At 35.4% G+C, this 20,734-nt stretch overlaps 1 protein-coding gene across 3 annotated transcripts in view; it reads left to right on the top strand.

The window, feature by feature from the left end:
- NRK (Nik related kinase) overlaps positions 1-20,734 on the top strand; it is a gene marked incomplete at both ends in the record, with an annotated part of 141,169 nt that overhangs the window by 101,057 nt on the left and 19,378 nt on the right. For all 3 annotated transcript variants that reach the window (XM_081222710.1, XM_081222709.1, XM_081222708.1), the window contains 5 exons: positions 10,528-10,595; positions 12,392-12,486; positions 15,006-15,103; positions 16,163-16,527; positions 18,068-18,404. In XM_081222710.1, coding sequence (XP_081078836.1) covers positions 10,528-10,595; positions 12,392-12,486; positions 15,006-15,103; positions 16,163-16,527; positions 18,068-18,404 — 963 coding nt within the window. The remainder of the gene's footprint in view (positions 1-10,527; positions 10,596-12,391; positions 12,487-15,005; positions 15,104-16,162; positions 16,528-18,067; positions 18,405-20,734) is intronic.

Here is a 20,734-nt window from a genome sequence, read left to right as displayed (position 1 = left end):
ACATAAATGCCTTAATATACGATATTTGTTTTTCTCTTTCTGACTTACTCTACTCTGTATGACAGTCTCTAGGTCCATTCACATCAGTACAAATGATCCAGTTTCGTTCCTTTTTATGACTGAGTAATATTCCATTTTATATATGTACCACATCTTCTTTAACCGTTTGTCTGTCAATGGGCATTTAGGTTGCTTCCAAGACCTGGCTATTGTAAATAGTGCTGCAATGAACACTGGGGTGCATGTGACTTATTTTTTATATATTTTTATGTGTTTAATTCCATATCTGTACACATACACACACAGAATGGCATGATAGATTTTTTAAAACATCCTTTACATGCAGCTGTACATAATTTTTTTAACATCTTTATTGGAGTATAATTGCTTTACAATGGTGTGTTAGTTTCTGCTGTATAACAAACTGAATCAGCTGTACATAAACATATATCCACATATCTCCTCCATCTTGCATCTCCCTCCTACCCTCCCTATCCCACCCTTCTAGGTGAACACAAAACACCAAGCTGATCTCCATGTGCTATGTGGCTGCTTTCCACTAGCTATCTATTTTACATTTGGTAGTGTATATATGTCCATGCCACTCACTCAAAACTTCCCAGCTTACCATTCCCTCTCCCCGTGTCCTCAAGTCCATTCTCTACATCTGCCTCTTATTCCTGTCCTGCCCCTAGGTTCATCAGAACCATTTTTTTTTTTAGATTCCATATATATGTGTGAACATACAGTATTTATTTTTCTCTTTCTGACTTACTTCACTCTGTATGACAGTCTCTAGGTCCATCCACCTCACTACAAATAAATCAATTTCATTTCTTTTTATAGCTGCATACTATTCCATTGTATACATATGCCACACCTTCTTTATCTATTCATCTGTTGATGGACACTTAGGTTGCTTCCATGTCCTGGTGATTGTAAATAGAGCTGCAATGAACATTGTGGTCCATGACTCTTTTTGAATTATGGTTTTCTCAGGGTATAGGCCCAGTAGTGGAATTGCTCGGTCATATGATACTTCTATTTTTAGTCTTTTAAGAACCTCCATATTGTTCTCCATAGTGGCTGTATCAATTTACATTAACACCAACAGTGCAAGAGGGTTCCCTTTTCTTCACACACTCTCCAGCATTTATTGTTTGTAGATTTTTTGATGACGGCCATTCTGACCAGTGTGAGGTGATACTTCATTGTAGTTTTGATTTGCATTTCTCTAATGATTAGTGATGTTGAGCATCCTTTCATGTTTTTGTTGGCAATCTGTATATCTTCTTTGGAGAAATGTCTATTTAGGTCTTCTGCTCATTTTGGGATTGGGTTTTTTGTTTTTTTTGAGATTGATCTACATGAGCTGCCTGTATATTTTGGACATTAATCCTTTGTCAATTGCTTCACCTGCAAATATATTCTCCCATTCTCAGGGTTCTCTTTTGGTCTTGTTTATGGTTTCCTTTGCTGTGCAAAAGCTTTTAAGTTTCATTAGGTCCCATTTGTTTATTTTAGTTTTTATTTCCATTTCTCTAGGAGGTGGGTCAGAAAAGGATCTTGCTGTGATTTATGTCATGGAGTGTTCTGCCTATGTTTTCCTCTAAGAGTTTTATAGTGTCTGGCCTTACATTTAGATCTTTAATCCATTTTGAGTTTATTTTTGTGTATAGTGTTAGGGAGTGTTCCAATTTCATTCTTTTACATGTAGCTGTCCAGTTTTCCCAGCACCACTTACTGAAGAGGTTGTCTTTTCTCCATTGTGTATATTTTCCTCCTTTATCAAAGATAAGGTGATACATGCATGGGTTTGTCTCTGGGCTTTCTATCCTGTTCCATTGATCTATATTTCTGTTTTTGTGCCAGTATCATACTGTCTTGATGACTGTAGCTTTGTAGTATAGTTTGAAGTCAGGGAGCCTAATTCCTCTGGCTCTGTTTTTCTTTCTCAAGATTTCTTTGGCTATTCGGGGTCTTTTGTGTTTCCATACAAATTGTGAAAATTTTTGTTCTAGTTCTGTGAAAAATGCTCTTGGTAGTTTGATAGGGATTGCATTGAATCTGTTGATTGCTTTGGGTAGTATAGTCATTTTCACCATGTTGATTCTTCCTAATCAAGAACATGGTATATCTCTCCATCTGTTTGTACCATCTTTAATTTCTGTCATCAGTGTCTTATACTTTTCTGCATACAGGTTTTTTGACTCCTTAAGTAGGTTTATTCCTAGGTATTTTATTCTTTTTGTTGCAAAGGTAAATGGAGTGTTTCCTTAATTTCTCTTTCAGATTTTTCATCATTAGTGTATAGGAATGCCAGAGATTTCTGTGCATTAATTTTATATCCTGCTACTTCACCAAATTCACTGATTAGCTCTAGTAGTTTTCTGGTAGCATCTTTAGGATTCTCTATGTACATTATCATGTCATCTGCAAACAGTGGCAGTTTTACTTCTTTTCCAATTTGTATTCCTTTTATTTCTTTTTCTTCTCTGATTGCTGTGGCTAAAACTTCCAAAACTATGTTGAATAATAGTGGTGTGAGTGGGCAACCTTGTCTTGTTCTTGATCTTAGTGGAAATGCTTTCAGTTTTTCACCTTTGAGAACGATGTTGGCTGTGGGTTTGTCATATATGGCCTTTATTATGTTGTGGTAGGTTCCCTCTATGCCTACTTTCTGGAGAGTTTTTACCATAAGTGGCTGTTGAATTTTTTTGAAAGCTTTTTCTGCATCTACTGATATGATCATATGATTTTTCTCCTTCAATTTGTTAATATGGTTTATCACATTGATTGATTTGCATATATTGAAGAATCCTTGCATTCCTGGGTTAAACCTCACTTGATCGTGGTGTATGAATCTTTTAATGTGCTGTTGCATTCTGTTTGCTAGTATTTTGTTGGCGATTTTTGCATCTGTGTTCAACAGTGATATTGGTCTATAGTTATCTTTTCTGTGACATCTTTGTCTGGTTTTGGTATCAGGGCGATGGTGGCCTTGTAGAAGGAGTTTGAGAGAGTTCCTCACTCTGCTATATTTTGGAAGAGTTTGAGAAGGATAGGTGTTAGCTCTTCTCTAATTGTTTGATAGAATTCGCCTGTGAAGCCATCTGGTCCTGGGCTTTTGTTTGTTGGAAGATTTGTAATCACAGTACCTATTTCAGTGCTTGTGTTTGGTCTGTTTTTATTTTCTATTTCTTCCTGGCTCAGGCTCAGGAGATTGTGCTTTTCTAAGAATTTGTCCATTTCTTCCAGGTTGTCCATTTTATTGGCATACAGTTGCTTGTAGTAATCTCTCATGACACTTTGTATTTTTGCAGTGTCAGTTTTTACTTCTCCTTCTTCATTACTAATTCTATTGATTTGAGCCTTCTCCCATTTTGCTTTATGAGTATGGCTAGTGATTTAACAATTTTGTTTATCTTCTCAAAGAACCACCATTTCATTTTACTGATCTCAGCTACTGTTTCCTTCATTTCTTTTTCATTTATTTCTGATATGATTTTTATGATTTCTTTCTTTCTGTTAGCTTTGGGGGTTTTTTTGTTCTTCTTTTGCTAACTGCTTTAGGTGTAAGGTTTGGTTGTTTATTTGAGATGTTTCTTCTTTCTTGAGGTAGGATTGTATTGCTATCAACTTCCCTCTTAGAACTGCTTTTGCTGCATCCCATAGGTATGGGCTCCTCTTGTTTCCATTGTCATTTGCTTCTAGGTATTTTTTGATTTCCTCTTTGATATCTTCAGTGATCTCTTGGTTATTTAGTAGTGTACTGTTCAGCCTCCATGTGTTTGTATGTTTCACAGGTTTTTTCCTGTAATGAATATCTAGTCTCATAGCGTTGTCGATGGAAAAGATACTTGGTAAGATTTCAATTTTCTTAAATTTACCAAGGCTTCATTTGTGATCCAAGATATGATCTGTCCTGGAGAATGTTCTGTGAAAACTTGAGAAGAAGTTGTATTCTGTTTTTTGGGGATGGAATATCCTATAAATATCAATTAAGTCCATCTTGTTTAATGTATCATTTAAAGTTTGTGTTTCCTTATTTATTTTCATTTTGGATGATCTGTCCATTAGTGAAAGTGGGGTGTTAATGTCCCATACTATGATTGTGTTACTGTCGATTTCCCCTTTTATGGCTGTTAGTATTTGCCTTATATATTGAGGTGCTCCCATGTTGGGTGCTTAAATATTTACAATTTTTATGTCTTCTTCTTGGATTGATCCCTTGATCATTATGTAGTGTCCTTCTTTCTCTCTTGTAATAGTCTTTACTTTAAAGTTTATTTCTTCTGATATGAGAATTGTTACTCCAGCTTTCTTTTGATTTTCATTTGCATGGAATGTCTTTTTCCATCCCCTCACTTTCAGTCTGTATGTGTCCCTAGGTCTGAAGTGGGTCTCTTGTAGACAGCATATGTATAGGTCTTGTTTTTGTATCCATTCAGCCAGTCTGTGTCTTTTGTTGGAGCATTTAATCCATTTACCTTTAAGGTAGTTATTGATATGTGTGTTCCTATTCCCATTTTCTTAATTGTTTTGGGTTTGTTATTGTAGGTCTTTTCCTTCTCTTGTGTTTCTTGCCTAGAGAAGTTCCTTTAGCATTTGTTGTAAAGCTGGTTTGGTGGTGCTGAATTATCTTAACTTTTGCTTGTCTGTAAAGGTTTTAACTTCCTGTTGAATCTGAATGAGGTCTTTGCTGGGTAGAGTAATCTTGGTTGTAGGTTTTTCCCTTTCATCACTTTAAATATGTCCTGCCACTCCCTTCAGGCTTGTAGAGGTTCTGCTGAAAGATCAGATGTTAACCATATGGGGATTCCCTTGTATGTTATTTGTTGCTTTTCCCTTGTTGCTTTTAATATTTTTTCTTTGTATTTAATTTTTGATAGTTTGATTAATATGTGTCTTGACGTGTTTCACCTTGGATTTATCCTGTATGGGACTCTCTGTGCTTGTGGACTTAATTGACTATTTCCTTTCCAATATTGGGGAAGTTTTCAAGTATAATCTCTTCAAATATTTTCTCAGTGCCTTTTTTCTCTCTTCTTCTTTTGGGACCCCTATAATTCGAATGTTGGTGACTTTAATGTTGTCCCAGCGGTCTGTGAGACTGTTCTCAATTCTCTTCATTCTTTTTTCTTTATCCTGCTCTGCAGTAGTTATTTCCACTATTTTATCTTCCAGGTCACTTATCCGTTCTTCTGCCTCAGTTTTTCTGCTATTGATTCCTTCTAGAGAATTTTTCATTTCATTTATTGTGTTGTTCATCACTGTTTGTTTGCTCTTTAGTTCTTCTAGGTCCTTGTTAAATGTTTCTTGTATATTTTATTTCCAATATTTTGAATCATCTTTACTGTCTTTACTCTGAATTATTTTTCAGGTTGACTGCCTATTTCCTCTTTGTTTGTTTGGTCTCTTGGGTTTTTATCTTGCTCCTTCATCTGCTGTGTTTTTCTTTGTCTTTTCACTTTGTCCAACTTACTGTGTTTGGGGTCTCATTTTCACAGGTTAGAGGTTCATAGTTCCCGTTATTTTTGGTGTCTGCCCCCATTGGGTGAGGCTGGTTCAGTGGGTTGTGTAGGCTTCCTGGTGGAGGGGACTGGTGCCTGTGTTCTGGTGGATGAGGCTAGATCTTGTCTTTCTGGTGGGCAGTACCGCATCTGGTGGTGTGTTTTTAGGTGTCTGTGAACTTATTTTGATTTTAGGTAGCCTCTCTGCTAATGGGTGGGGATGTGTTCCTGTCTTGCTAGTTGTTTGCCATAGGGTGTCCAGCACTGTAGCTTGCTGGTCATTGAGTGGAACTGGGTCTTCACGTTGTGATGGAGATCTCTGAGAGAGCTCTCGCCATTTGATATTACATGGCTCTGGGAGGTCTCTGGTGGTCCAGTGCCCTGAAATCAGCTCTCCCACCTCAGAGGCTTAGGCCTGACACCTGGCTGGAGCACTTAGACTCTGTCAACCACATGGCTCTGAAGAAAAGGGAGGGAAAAAGAAAGAAAAATAAAGTTATTAAAATAAAAAATAAAATTTATATTATTAAAAATAAAAATTAATAAAAAAAGAAAGAAAGAAGAGAGCAACCAAACCGAAAAACAAATCCATCAATGATAACAAGTGCTGAAAACTATACTAAAAAACCCAAAAAAAACCGACAGAAAGAACCCTAGGACAAATGGTAAAAGCAAAGCTATACAGACAAAATCACACAAAGAAGCATACACATACACACTCACAAAGGGAGAAAAAGGAAAAAAAAAAATATATATATATATATGTATATATAAAAAAGGGAGAGAGCAACCAAATCAATAAACAAATCTACCAATGATAATAAGCTCTAAATACTAAACTAAGATAAACATAAAACCAGAAACAAATTAGGTGCAGGAAACAAACCCCAATTCTATAGTTGCTCCCAAAGTCACTACCTCAATTTTGGGATGATTCATTATCTATTCAGGTATTCCACAGATGCAGGGTAAATTAATTTGATTGTAGAGGTTTAATCTGCTGCTCCTGTGGCTGCATGGAGAGATTTCCCTTCTCATCTTTGTTCGCACAGCTCCTGGGGTTCAGCTTTGTATTTGGCCTCACCTTTACATGTAGGTCGCCTGAGGCATCTGTACCCCACCCCGACAGGACAGGGTTAAAGTAGCTGCTGATTTGGAGACTCTGGCTCACTCAGGCCAGTGGGAGGGAGGAGTACGGAATGCGGGGCAACCCTGCAGTGGCGGAGGCCCACATGACATCACAACAGCCTGAGGCACACCGTGTGTTCTCCTGGGGAAGTTTTCACTGGATCACGGGACCCTTGCAATGGCGGACTGTACAGGCTCCCAGGAGGGGAGATGTGGATAGTGACCTGTGCTTGCACACAGTATTCTTGTTGGCTGCAATAGCAGCCTTAGCATCTCATGCCCATCTCTGGCTTCTGTGCTGGTGGCCATGGCTAGCGCCCATCTCTGGAGCTTGTTTAGGTGGTACTCTGAATCCCCTCTCCTCGTGCACCCCGAAACAATGGTCTTTTGCCTCTTAGGCAGTTCCATACTTTTTCCTGGACTCCCACCCGGCTAACTGTAGTGCACTAGCCCCCTTCAGGTTGTGTTCACGCAGCCAACCCCAGTCCTCTCCCTGGGTTCTGACTTCCGAAGCCTGAGCCTCAGCCTCCAGCCCCCACCCACCCCAGCAGGTGAGCAGACAAGGCTCTAAGGCTGGTGAGTGCTGGTCGGCAGTGATCGTCTGTGCCGGAATCTCTCCGCTTTGCCCTCAGCACCCCTGTTGCTATGCTCTCCTCCATGGCTCCGAAGCATTCCCCCCACCCACCCCCTATCTCTGCCAGTGAAGGGGCTTCCTAGTGTGTGGAAACTATTCCTCCTTCACAGATCCCTCCCAGAAGTGCAGGTCCCATCCCTATTCTTTTGTCTCTGTTTTTTCTTTTTTCTTTTCCCTACCCAAGTATGTGAGGAGTTTCTTGCCTTTTGGGAATTCTGAGGTCTTCTGCCAGTGTTCAGTAGGTGTTCTGTAGGAGCTGTTCCTCATGTAGATGTATTTTTGATGTACTTGTGGGGGGGAAGGTGATCTCCACATCTTACTCCTCTGCTGTCTTGAAGCTATCCACATGTGTCTTTTGGAATTTTGGTTTTCTCTGGGTATATGCCCAGTAGAGGGATTGCTGGGTCCATCCTTTTAAAATATGTTCTTTCTGATACTAACAGTGCTCTGAAATGAATAACAGAGTACTGCTTTATAAATACTAATTACTGGCAGAAGGAACATATGCTGGATTTTATTATTTAATTACAAGAGGCAATGTGTCCCCCTCTCTGCCTTATTAAATGATGACTTTACTCTTACTCCCAGATAAGAATTATTACTCTAAGCATGATATGTTAAGCCCAAAATATAACGAGCTGTGTCTAGTTGATTTGGAATACATCATTTGCCATAACATATGCTATTCTTACTACTCATTTTCTTCTCCCCATTTTTCAGAACTAATACAGTCAATTCATATTAGGCATTAGCCTTTCTTATTTTTGGCCTTTATCTCTTCTGAGTAATTTTGGCCTCTGGTAAACTAGTTTCAATAAAATTTCTGAGATCAGCTTCATGAACCAGGAGGCCTAGACTGGGTCAATATGATTCCAGTTATCTGAATCAAAAGTGGAAAAAGTCAGTCAGATGCTTATCCTGCATACTGCCAAACATCTGGTTGTATTTGGAAACATTCATTAACAAAACATGTGAACGACTGACAACATTTTTCACTTCTTATGTATCTGTCTGTTGGAGTATAAAGACAACCTTGATAAGTTACTACATAAGAGAAAAAAAGTGTAGTAAGGTTATTATAGTTTCTAGGACCTATAGCGTGATTTTATCAGCATGAAAATGCTAAATTTATTTTTTATTGTAACATATTGAATTTTCCTTTCTAAAGAATCTAATATGACTGCCTTGTTGAATGTCAGAATGATCTATTTTGGGGGGTAGCTAAAAGCTATTTTGAGTAGAAACCTAGAGATATAAAATTAAATTAGACAAGGCAACACTCCATGGCCCTATATATTAATGTTGGCAGAAGGTAAATCTGCACTGCTGATGGAAGCTGGCTCATTATATGTGCTCTTTCTTGAGTCTTTTGCTGTATTAGATGAATGAATAGTTAATAAAATAAAAATTAATTTATTTAGAATTGAAAAGTATTTGGAACTCTGATTATGACATTACAGTCAAGTTGTAAAGTGAAAAAAACATAATTTCTTAAAGATGAGTAAGGCCAGACACTATAAAACTCTTGGAGAAAAACATAGGCAGAACGCTCTTTGACATAAATCTTAGCAAGATCTTTTTTGACCCACCTCCTAGAGTAATAAGAATAAAAACAAAGATAAACAAATGGGACATAGTTAAACTTAAAAGCTTTTGCACAACAAAGGAAACCATAAAGAAAACGAAAAGACAGCCCACAGAATGAGAGAAAATATTTCCGAATGAAGCAACTGGCAAAGGATTAATCTCCAAAATATACAAACAGCTCATGAAGCTCAGTATCAATAAAAACAAACAATCCAATCCAAAAATGGGCAGAAGACCTAAATAGACATTTCTCCAAAGAAGACATACAGATGGCCGACAAACACATGAAAAGATGCTCAACATCACTAATTATTAGAGAAATGCAAATCAAAACTACAAAGAGGTACCACCTGACACCTGTCAGAATGTCCATCATCAAAAAATCTACAAACAATAAATGCTGGAGAGGGTGTGGAGAAAAGGGAATCTTCATGCATTGTTGGTGGGAATGCAAATTGATACAGTCACTATGGAGAAAAGTATGGAGATTCCTTAAAAAACTAAATATAGAATTACCATATGACCCAGCAATCCCACTACTGGGCATATACCCAGAGAAAACGGTAATTCAAAAAGACACATGCACCCCGTTGTTCATTGCAGCACTATTCACAATAGCCAGGACATGGAAGCAACCTAAATGCCCATCAACAGAGGAATGGATAAACAAGATGTGGTACATATATACAACAGAATATTACTCAGTCATAAAAAGGAGCAAAATTGGTTCATTTGTACAGACGTGGATGGACCTAGAGTCTGTCATACAGAGTGGAGTAAGTCAGAAAGAGAAAAACAAATATCGTATGTTAACACACATATGTGGAATCTGAAAAAATTGGTACAGGCGATCTTATTTACAAAGCAGAAATAGAGACACAGACATAAAGAACAAACATATAGATGCCAAAGGCGAAAGGGGGTGTGGGATGAATTGGGAGATCGGGATTGACATATATACACTATTGATACCATGTATAAAATAACTAATGAGAACCTACTGTATAGCACAGGGAACTCTACTCAATGCTCTCTGGTGACCTAAATGAGAAGGTAATCCAAAAAAGAGGGGATATATGTATACATATAGCTGATTCATTTGCTGTACAGTATAAACTAATACAATATTGCAACTATACTCCAATATTTTTTTTAAATAAATAAGGAACACTTTAGACTCCTGAGAGGTTTTTAGTGATGTGTATGTGTTACAACTTTTGAAAATCTAGTATTAGCTTGAAAGGGTGAGTGAGTGAGAAGTTTGAAAAAGTAATATGAAAACATAGAAAGAACATTAAATTATCAGGTGGGAGACCTACAGTCTGATTAAAGATATCCTTTGACTTGATGTAAAGTTCTTAGAAAAGTCATTTTCCATCTCTGGGATACAGATTCCTCAATAATAAATGAGGGTGTTTGATTATATGATCTCCAGAATCTGTTGTTGTACTAAAATTCAAGGATATATTCAAAAATTATGGTTAAGTAGTTCTAATGTTATACTATAAGTAATAATGAAATACAATCTATTTATGAAAATCAGATTTTATAAGCTGGATTTTTAAGAAAATAACTTTTTGTGAAGAATGACATTTTCCCATGAATTAATAACTCAAAAAATGTATGATTCTGAATTCTACCAAAGTATTGCATTGTATCTTTAAGGTCCAAGAGAGATCTATTTCTATGCCTTACAACCAGGATCGTGTACATCGTGTCAAGTTCTCTTCAAGGTATGTGTCTCTGATTTCTATGTTCAGATTACTCTGATTTACTGTCATATGGGAAATTAAAGCTTATTTATTTGATACTAAGTTCTGTGTGAATTCAAAACTAAAATATTAATGACAACATAGTCATCAATGATATCACCGGCCCATATTTAAAACCTTAAAACTGCAACAATCCATTAACTAGATCTTTCACCTTTGGACATACTGCAATTTCAGTGTCATTTAGTTTGATGATTAGCTGGTAACATTCACAATTTAATAACAGAAACAACAGTGAATTCTTGGACAGTGTTCGATTAGTAATTTACAATAAAAAGATGTGAAATTTCATGTGTATCACGTACACTTCAATTACATGATATTCGTGATGTACTACATGGTAAAACACACACACAATCGCTAACCTCAGAAGCTAATGCCACAGAATGGGCAAACCTAAAATAACCTATAGGGAGAATCAAATCTAAAACTCAATATTATAGCAATATTTTATACCAGTCACTGTAATTTTTAACTCTGTAATATTGATAATCTTCAGTAATTTTCAAATATCATGTTTCATATTTTAGATGTATGCAATGTGTTATATTTGAATGCTAAATTTTAATTTAGATGTTCCTTGAAAATCATACCCCTTCCAACTCCAACTCATAGTGGAGAAAACTTAACCTATATTCATTCACTCAGTCATTCAGTAAATACTTATTGAGTACTTACTGTATTCAAGATTCTGGACAGTATGGTCAGATGGCATAGAGCTGATAGTATTTAGCATGTATATTCTTATCTTATTATTCTTTAAAACCCCCATGTATTTGTGTCCTTAGATTTAACTGGTGTGCAGAAATCTTGAAAAATTTTAAAGCAAGATTGGGAACTTTCTCTTACTATGCGTTCAGTGAATGAGTTGTCATGATCCTTCTGACAACAAAGGGGGAGAAATCAGTTTAGTTTTGTGTATCTGTTTTGGTATCATGGGGTATGATATAAAATCAATATAACTGTTAAGCATTGGGTATATAAAAATCAATATTTCTACTAAACTGGAATTTGTTGTTCTTATTACAAAAAAGGGTTTTGAATTTATGAATTGCAAATATACTTACTTTAAATATGGTTATATTTATGAAATCAATTTAACTGAAACTTAAGTCTTTCCTGAAATTTGGGGTCATAGAACAGACTCTTGTCTGTTCTAGGCCTAAATCAATAACCAAAGTCCTTCCTATATAGAAATTCCAAAGCAGCTATAAAATTTAACAGCTCTGGTCCAAAAAAACTTTCTAAATATTTCCTGAATTTGAATAGTGAAAACTAAAGTGTTCTATCTATTTATCCATGTATCTAAATTAGGGACAGGACATTAAAAAACACAAATTCCAAGCATTTGAAATCAGGTTATAATAGTGGAATATTTAACAAAAAAAATAACTTAGTTTTTATCATGTTAAAATACTCACATACACTATAAATTTATGTTTCTTGCTGTTTTACCCAGGTAGCAATAATGTCTGAATATTAGCTTAAAGAAAGTTCATAGGAATTTTTAGAAATAAATAAATATGTGAAGGAAACATACTTGTATAAAGACATTTTTTTTTATATTTTGGAAATTGTTTCTCTCTTCTAGATAAAAGAGCAGATTTGGGGAAATTGGAAAATATTACTTAAGCTCTACTTCTTTTTAGTTTGATATATACCCATATATTTAAAACTTTTGTTGGTCTTGATGTGGAGTTGTACATTCCCTTTATGAATGTTAGGAAGTGGCACATGCTTTTCTGTCTTTTCATTAGTGTTCCTCAGCGGTCTCTTTTGGAACAAGCTCAGAAGCCCGTTGACATCAGACAAAGAAGTTCGCAAAATCCTCAAAATTGCCCAGCAGCATCAGGTGATTCAAAGCACAAAGTTTAAACAGTCAAAACGGAGTTAATGTTTAATAGTTTATTTTGCAAAAGTTAAGAAAGAATTTCAAGAAGGAATGAATCAATAGTGTCAGGGAGGCCAAGTAGGATTAAGACCAGGAGGCCATTGGATTTGACAATTAGGTGATCAGTGATGACCTTTGAGAAATTGAAAGTAATTTTTCTGAAGATTCTTCTTTCAGTTGGGCAGTAGTTAAGAATGTGTCTAGGGAGGTGGGGGGGGGTTCAGGTTTAGTTTCTATACCATGTGTGAAAAATATGGGAAAGGAATTTGAGAGAGGCTTCTACAACAGGCTAACATTTATAGGCAATCTTTAGAATATTGAAATATTAAATGGAGTAGTTGTGGGCATGTGTTTTATTTATCAATTTGTAATTTCACCTCCCCAAAGTAAGATATATACAGTATCTCTTAAATGTTAAAAATTAATGTAGTTACTCAAAATGAAAAATTAATCAATAAAATCATAGAAAATATCTTTACGAACAGTGATATGAATTTCAAATAAGTATTTTATTTTATGATGTAATTTTGAGAGAGTTTAAATGAATTATAGATTTGTGACATATCAGATAAACAAAGTGAAAAGTTATGCCTTGGGTCATAAAATCTGGCACTATCTACTTTTAAGCAATTCAAGTAAGTTAAGTAAGGGGAAAATGCCTGACTGAGTCCCCAAGTCGTCTGTAAAATATAGCATATAGATTTTATTTAAATGTCAATAATTAAATGGATATATAGGTACACTGTATGAAAATCATATAGTCGAAGTCCTGAATTTTAAAACCCAATTCTACTTCTTAAGAGACTCAGATAATGGCATAATTCTTTTAAATGGCAGTGTCCCCTTGTGCAGAAATATTATCTTGCGAGAAATAAGATAAGCCTGTGTGAAGAGAAACTTTAGGACTTTTTCCCCCAGAATCCTTCTGGTTTGACTAGCGTTAATTTTGCTAATACTGAAGAAAGAACTAAAACTTTAAGGTTTATTTATATTGTATATTTTGAAATAAGGAAACTCTGGAATAGGCCCCAAAGCATTTATGAACAGTGGTGGGAGGGAGAAAGGGAGAGTATCTGGGTAGATAATAGCTAAAGTTCTTTTTAGCTCTAAAATTCTGTTATTTTATTGTGTGTGCTACATAGATGATTTGAAGTTCCCATAAGACTGCATACTTCATGATGCAGGAAATCAGAACACCTTACTACAAATTTGCCTCAAAATCTCAGACATTCACCCAAACTTCTTACTTAGCCTAATGACACACCAAAAGACCTGAGAGAAATAGTTTCCTACGGAAAGATAATAAATGGCAAAAGTACAACAGTGTCAGAAGATGTGAACATAAATTGTAAGATGTGTTCAGTACAATATTCTCAAAAGATAGAAATGTTTTCAAATACATGCTTTTTGGAGTTCTAGTGTCAATACTTTGGCTATATATCAAGGCTACAAATAAAAGAGGGATAGTACTATTTATCTTCAAATTCCAAGCACACAAAAACAATAAAAAGGAACTTGAGAGTCCCCTTAGCGAAGCTTTTTTCTAAGTACACTCACCCAGATCTACTGATCTTTGAGCCTAAATATTCTCACTCTATTTTAACCACAGATGTTATTTACTATACCACAAATCTTAATATCAAAAATCCAGACTTCTAATCCAGACAAATTTGCATTTTAAATGGAAGTATTTACACTATAGAAATGAGCTGTGCATTGTGATACAACTAGCAAAATGTGGCTATTAAAATTAAAACTAAAATGAAAATGAAGTTAAATTTTAAATTTAGCCTCTCAGACACACTGGCCATATTTCAAATGCTCAATAGCCATGTGTGGATAGTGGCTACTGTATTGGACAATGCAGGTACAGAACATTTCTATTACTGCAGAAAGTTCTATTGCAGAGAGCTTCTATAGAAGGGTTCCTGGCTTTATAAAAAGGGCTAAGATTTGCCACTTTTCAGTTGTTCACTTCTCAACTGTATTGAAATACTTGAAGATATATCACTGAGTAGAAATTGGGGGATTAAGATTCAAGAGTCAACTCTCCTCTTGAAAGTTTTGTCTACTCTATCATCTTCTAATATACTGTTGGGCTCTTTTTCTACTGGTTATGGGAGGCCAGAAATACCACCCAGCCCTTCCTATTCTTGATATATTCTCTTTTTTTATGGGACTATCTGTATACCAGTCTTATTGTGTACCTTGTTACACAGATAGAGAGAAATACCTAGCAAGTGTACACTTAATACTAAAAACAAAAAAGCCATGCAGGTCTAACAGAACAAACCTTGAGCCTGTCACTGCCTGTGAAAACAGAACATAGGATCTTAGCCCCATAAGAATTTATCAAGTGATATCTCCAGAATGGAAAGAGGCTACAAGAAAAATACCAAGGGATTGAACTGCTACACTATAAAAATGAAGTCAATGGCTGTGATCACAACTGTTACTAATGTCTTTTTGGCATTCCACAGAATCTTCTTCTGAGGAAGAGAGCCCTGCGACCAGGAGGAGGTCCCAGTCATCACCACCTTATTCTACTATTGATCAGAGGTTGCTGGTTGACATCCATGTAAGTTTCCATCTTAACTCTTAACACATTTATATCTGTTCTTTTTAATTTTCAATTTATTAACTTACATATTTTCATCTTCATTCGAGGGAAAGGCTAAAGTGTTCAGTTTTTAAATTAATCTTTCAAATATATATTTCTATTGGTAAGTCAGTATGCAGAATATGAAATCTAGAAATTAAATTTAATTGATGTAAAAACATTTAATGTAAAATATTTTGTAATGTAAAATATAAAAACATTTAATCGATCATAAAATATTTTACTTTCACATTCTTCTGTCAGAACATATTCAGGAGAAGAGTGATAAAAAGCTATTTGCAGAAGCTAATCTCAAATTAAGGAGTAAGGTTTAGATGTTCAGTTTTTGTCTAATATCATTTCGTGGATGATGAGGCAATGAATAAAGATAAAACATTTAGCAAAAAATAAAATGCCTTCTAATTTCATAAATAAAAAGAACTTCTAATTATTTTGGCAGTGTGGTTTCAGATCATTCTGTTTTACTTTTGTAATTACCTCTACCCTACTACACATACACCCCTTTCAGATTGCTCAGAGGTTGCTTATAGGACACATACCATACTTAAGGGTGAATTTATATTAATTTACTTCTTAGAAGTGTTTACATTACTTTAATACAACCTATGTTGTATAAAACTAGAGCTGGGAAATTAACATATCAATTTTAAGAGCTAATCCCAATATCAAAGGATAAAACAAAAGGAAAAAAGTGACTGTCTTCTCTAGAATGTTAAATCATCTGTCTCTTCTCCAGCACCAAAACCAAATGTCTAGTTCTCAGCAGATAAGTAGGACTAATATAAAACAAAGTGAGTAAATTTTGCCCTGTGTGATCCAGAAAGGCCATTAATGATCATAGCCTGAGGTTTGGGTTTTGGCGGCTCATCCTCACAAAAATGTTGGCTCTATATAGTGAGTGAACATCTTCATTTCAATTGAAAATACATTTTAAAATATTATCAGCCTGGAAGCTTTCCAATCTAGAAGAAAATGAAAGGCTACTAGAGACTACATTAACCTTTCTTGTGCACACAGGTTCCAGATGGATTTAAAGTAGGAAAAATATCACCCCCCGTTTACTTGACAAATGAATGGGTAGGCTATAATGCACTCTCTGAAATCTTCCGGAATGATTGGTTAACTCCTGCACCTGTCATTCAGCCACCTGAAGAGGATGGTGATTATGTTGAACTCTATGATGCTGGTGCTGATACTGATGGTGATGATGATGATTCTAATGATGCTTATGAAGATACTTATGACCATGACAATGGCTGTAATGAGTTGGATAACCAGGTTGATCAGGCTAATGATGCTGGTGAAGACCAAGATGATGATGACAATGATGAGGTTGTTGATGACAAAGGCAATAATCGTGATGATGCTCCTAGTTGGCCAAGGTTGGTTTTTCTGGATTACTTGCATTATCCATATTTTATAATTTCAAAACTATTTGCATCTTTGGTTTACTTTCAAAATTTATTACCAAGAGGGTGAATGAATTGCACTTGCATGTTGGTAAATGGTTGATTTTCAACAATAGATTTTAAATTATTTTAATGCAAAACACTTAATTTTGCATTTCTTGTAATACTATATTTTATTAGCATTCAACTATTTATTAAGTTCTTTATAACTGGAATTGTCTGGGTGTTTCTGTTAAAATTAATGCTACTGAATCATTCTACCCTGTAAAACACAATGAGTGTGAGAAATGGGCTGACAAATTAAGTAGTGTGCCTATTAATAATTGTAAGTTGAAGCCCTGATGTTTGTGAACAAAATCTCTAAATTTACTGAGAAAAATGAAGTGCAAATATGTTACTCACTTGATAGTTTTAACCTCCAACTTACTAACATAGCATTATCCTTGGGATTCTGAAAACTGCTGTAACTAAATTCAGTGCTCGTTCAATTTTATCTTCTTATAGAGTAGCTGCTCAAAGTGGTAATATTTAGTGAAGTAGTGTTTTTGGCATACCACCAGTATGCTATATATATATGGTTACTTGTTCCTGCTCTAGAAGCAGCCAGTGTGTTCTTATTTACATGTGCTTATGGTTTGTATTAAACTGCTCTCAAAAGTGATTCATTAATATAGTATAATTTTAGAAAAATAATTAACAGTGGGATAATTGTTTGCTTTATAATATTGAAATCCATATTTTGTTTTGTTAATTTTCAAATGTTACTGGGGATATACATGACAGAACAGACTACAATTCATTCAACATTTTTTTCTTTTTTGCCAACTAAAAAACTACCAGGAATTTCGTTCTCAAATTCATTTGCTTTTAGAATTATCATAGGTACATATTTATGTTGTCCCTTATGCAAAAATCATTGAGACATTTTGCTAAGCTTGGTGTTCTTAGCAAATAATTAAGTGACTATCTTAACTTAATGAGATCTATATTACTGAACTTCCTAGTGATAATAGTGGAACAATCAATGGAAATCTGTTGCAAAGCGGGCAATACACATGTTAGAAAATAAAGGCACATGTTTAAATTAACATAAATTACATATATTATAAGAATTATTTAAATATGTTGTGGTTGAACCAGAAATATGGGCTTGATCATTCATGTGGCTGTGAAGTTGCTAATGCATGAAGTAGTCTATGGTTTAAGAAAATAAAACATATTATTGTTACTAACCTAACACATGTTCCTAATAAAGGATGCAAGTTCTCTTCCATCTGCCATCCAAATGCAGCCAGGGAATTGACAGTGGCTATGGTGTTAATTCAATATTTAAGATTGACAAGACATAGGGACATTTTTCATATCTATATCATACCAGTAGTGTTCACATAGAACAAAAACATGCCTGGAGATAGTATATATGTGTAAGGCATACTAATTTTGTTTCATTTGTTGACTTTCAAATATGTTTTTGTTGGGTGGTTTTCTATCATTAATTGGATCTTGTTATCAGGCCAAGCTGTGGCAGAGGTGGAAGCTACAAGCAAGATGGTAAAGATGGAAGTGATGGAGGGGAAGGAACTTTCAGCAGCAATGGAAGCCAGAGAGCTAGTAGAAGCCACGGAGGAAGTACAGCCATTGGGGGCAGTGCAGCCATTGGAGACCATGAAGGACACAGAGCCAATACAGGCAGTGGAAGAAGAGGCAAAGAGGGTAATGGAAATGAGGGAGTCAGTGAAACCAATGAAGAGAGTGAAGCCCTTGAACTCAATGGAGAAGAAAATTGCTCAGAGATAGATGATCCAGTATTGGAGAAACCAGCATCCCAGAAATTTGAACATGAACCAGAGGTAATGCACCATTTGAAAAGGAGAATGAACTCTTCTCCTTGTGAATGCATTTCTTCATGTGATATGTCATATTTCCAGCCATTACAAATATATTTTAAACTTCTATCCCAAAGCCTTAAAGAATTTAATTATAGCTGTAGATAGATCTTTATTTCTTCTAATTTGGATGGTTCCTATTTTCTTTCAGGGACAAAAATATCTTATTTGTTTACCTTTATTACTCAGATCACATGCTTGGGATAATGTCTCTTAACACATACATTTTTCTGGGAGGTTTTATTGTGATAAAATACACATAACATAAAATTTTATGTTTTAACCATTTTTTAAGTGTACAATTCAGTGGAATTAAGTACATTCACAATGTTTTACAACCATTACTACTACTCATTTCTGGAAATTTTTTATCATCTCAAACAAAAAATTAACTCCCCATTATCCCTCCTCCCAGTCCCTAATAACCTCTATTCTACTTTCTATGTAGGTACCTTATATAGGCAGACTCATACAATATTTGTCCTTTTGTGTCTATTTCACTTAGCATAATATTTTCAAGGTTCATCCATTTTGTAGCATGTATCAGAATTTCCTTCCCTTTTAAGGCTGAATAATATTCTGTAGCATGAATGTATTACATTTTGTTTATCCATTCATATGTTGATAGACACTTGGGTCGTTTTCACCTTTGGCTGCTGTGAACATTGATGTACAAGTGTCAGTTGTTGGAGTCCCTCTTTTTAATTCTTTGAGCTATATACCTAGGAGTGGAATTGTTATCTTCTATTTTAACTTTTTGAGGAAGAAGTGTTAACACATACAATTTAAAACAGAACTAGTGTACTGTGTTTAGACAATTATTTTGTCATTCACAAAATATTTACAGACTTTATAGATATGTTTTAAAATACTCAAGTAGCTTCACATATGCTAGATAAATAGGAATTATCACAGAGATTTCCTGGAACACATGGTTTTTGAACTAATTCTTGACAAATGGGGAATATTGGATATCTGAAAACAGAGATGAGATTCCAGACAAAGGAAAAATCGTGTCAATTTACTTTCCCAGCCTATTGTCCTATCATAACTAGCTTAGAAGATGCCATGCTCTTTCATGAATTAGTGACCTTGTTCAAGCACTTCCCTTTGTCTATAAGGCTTCCCCTTACCTCTTCTCTGCTTGTGAACTAGTCATCCTTCATGATCCAACTATCCAAATATCCAAATATCATCTTTGAGTTCCCAAGGCAGAATTACACACCCCTTCATCTGCACCTGCAAGCATTTTGCCCATCGTTTTATTTTAGTACTTATGACTTTGTAATTTATTTATTTGTTTACTTGCTCTTCTGTCACAATAGATTGTAAACTCTTAAAAGGCAGGAACTATTTTTAATCCATCCTTGATTACTTTTCTTTACCTACTCACACAATCCCAGGGTCCAACCTAGGGCTTCGTCTATGGGAGGCATACAGTAATTATGGAAGAAATCAATGAAGGAAGGAAACAAAGAAAACAAGGAAGGAGGAAACTCCCTAGATGGTTTCCAATGGGAAAGCAACATCAGTGGGAAAGTATCTATGTCTGCCTCTCTATCTGTCTATCTATCTAACTACCTATCTATCTATCTGTCTATCTATCTTTCCATCCATCCATCTATCCATCCATCCATCCTACCTACTTACTACCTACCTACCTAACTGCCTACCTACTTATCTTAATTAAAGACATTAAAACAGGATGTCCCAGCATGGTTTTCATAGCACCCCTGGGTATCTCCAGTTATCTTAAGAAATGCTTTTGACCTTTACAGAGTGAATGGATCTTCTTTTTATTTTAATTTTTTTTAGGATGAGATAATCTTTTATTTATTTTTTTTAATTTATCATCTTTATTGGAGTATAATTGCTTTACAATGGTGTGTTAGTTTCTGCTTTATAACAAAGTGAATCAGTTATATATATACATATGTCCCCATATCTCTTCCCTCTTGCATCTCCCTCCCTCCCACCCTCCCTATCCCACTCCTCTAGGTGGTCACAAAGTGCCGAGCTGATCTCCCAGTGCTATGCAGCAACACTTTTGTGGCAGGAAAGGTCATAAAAACAAGTCTTTGACAGGGCAGCACAGCTGTCTCAATCACTGTTTAGAAACAAAGAAATGCTTATCAGCAAACAGGCTTACCAAAAACTGTTGGTATGTTTTTCCACAGGATATGCATCCCTCATAAATTCTGTCACATTTTGTGACTTTTATCCTTGAATTTCTTCTCTGTAAGTTAATGGAATCTGGCTAAATTTTCACTGAAGCATGTTCACACTCTTGAATT

The sequence above is a fragment of the Mesoplodon bidens genome, assembly GCF_964165515.1.
Source record: "Mesoplodon bidens genome assembly, chromosome: X".
Taxonomy (NCBI): domain Eukaryota; kingdom Metazoa; phylum Chordata; class Mammalia; order Artiodactyla; family Ziphiidae; genus Mesoplodon; species Mesoplodon bidens.
Note: the sequence above shows the minus strand (reverse complement) of the source record. Positions and strands in the feature narration are given on the sequence as shown.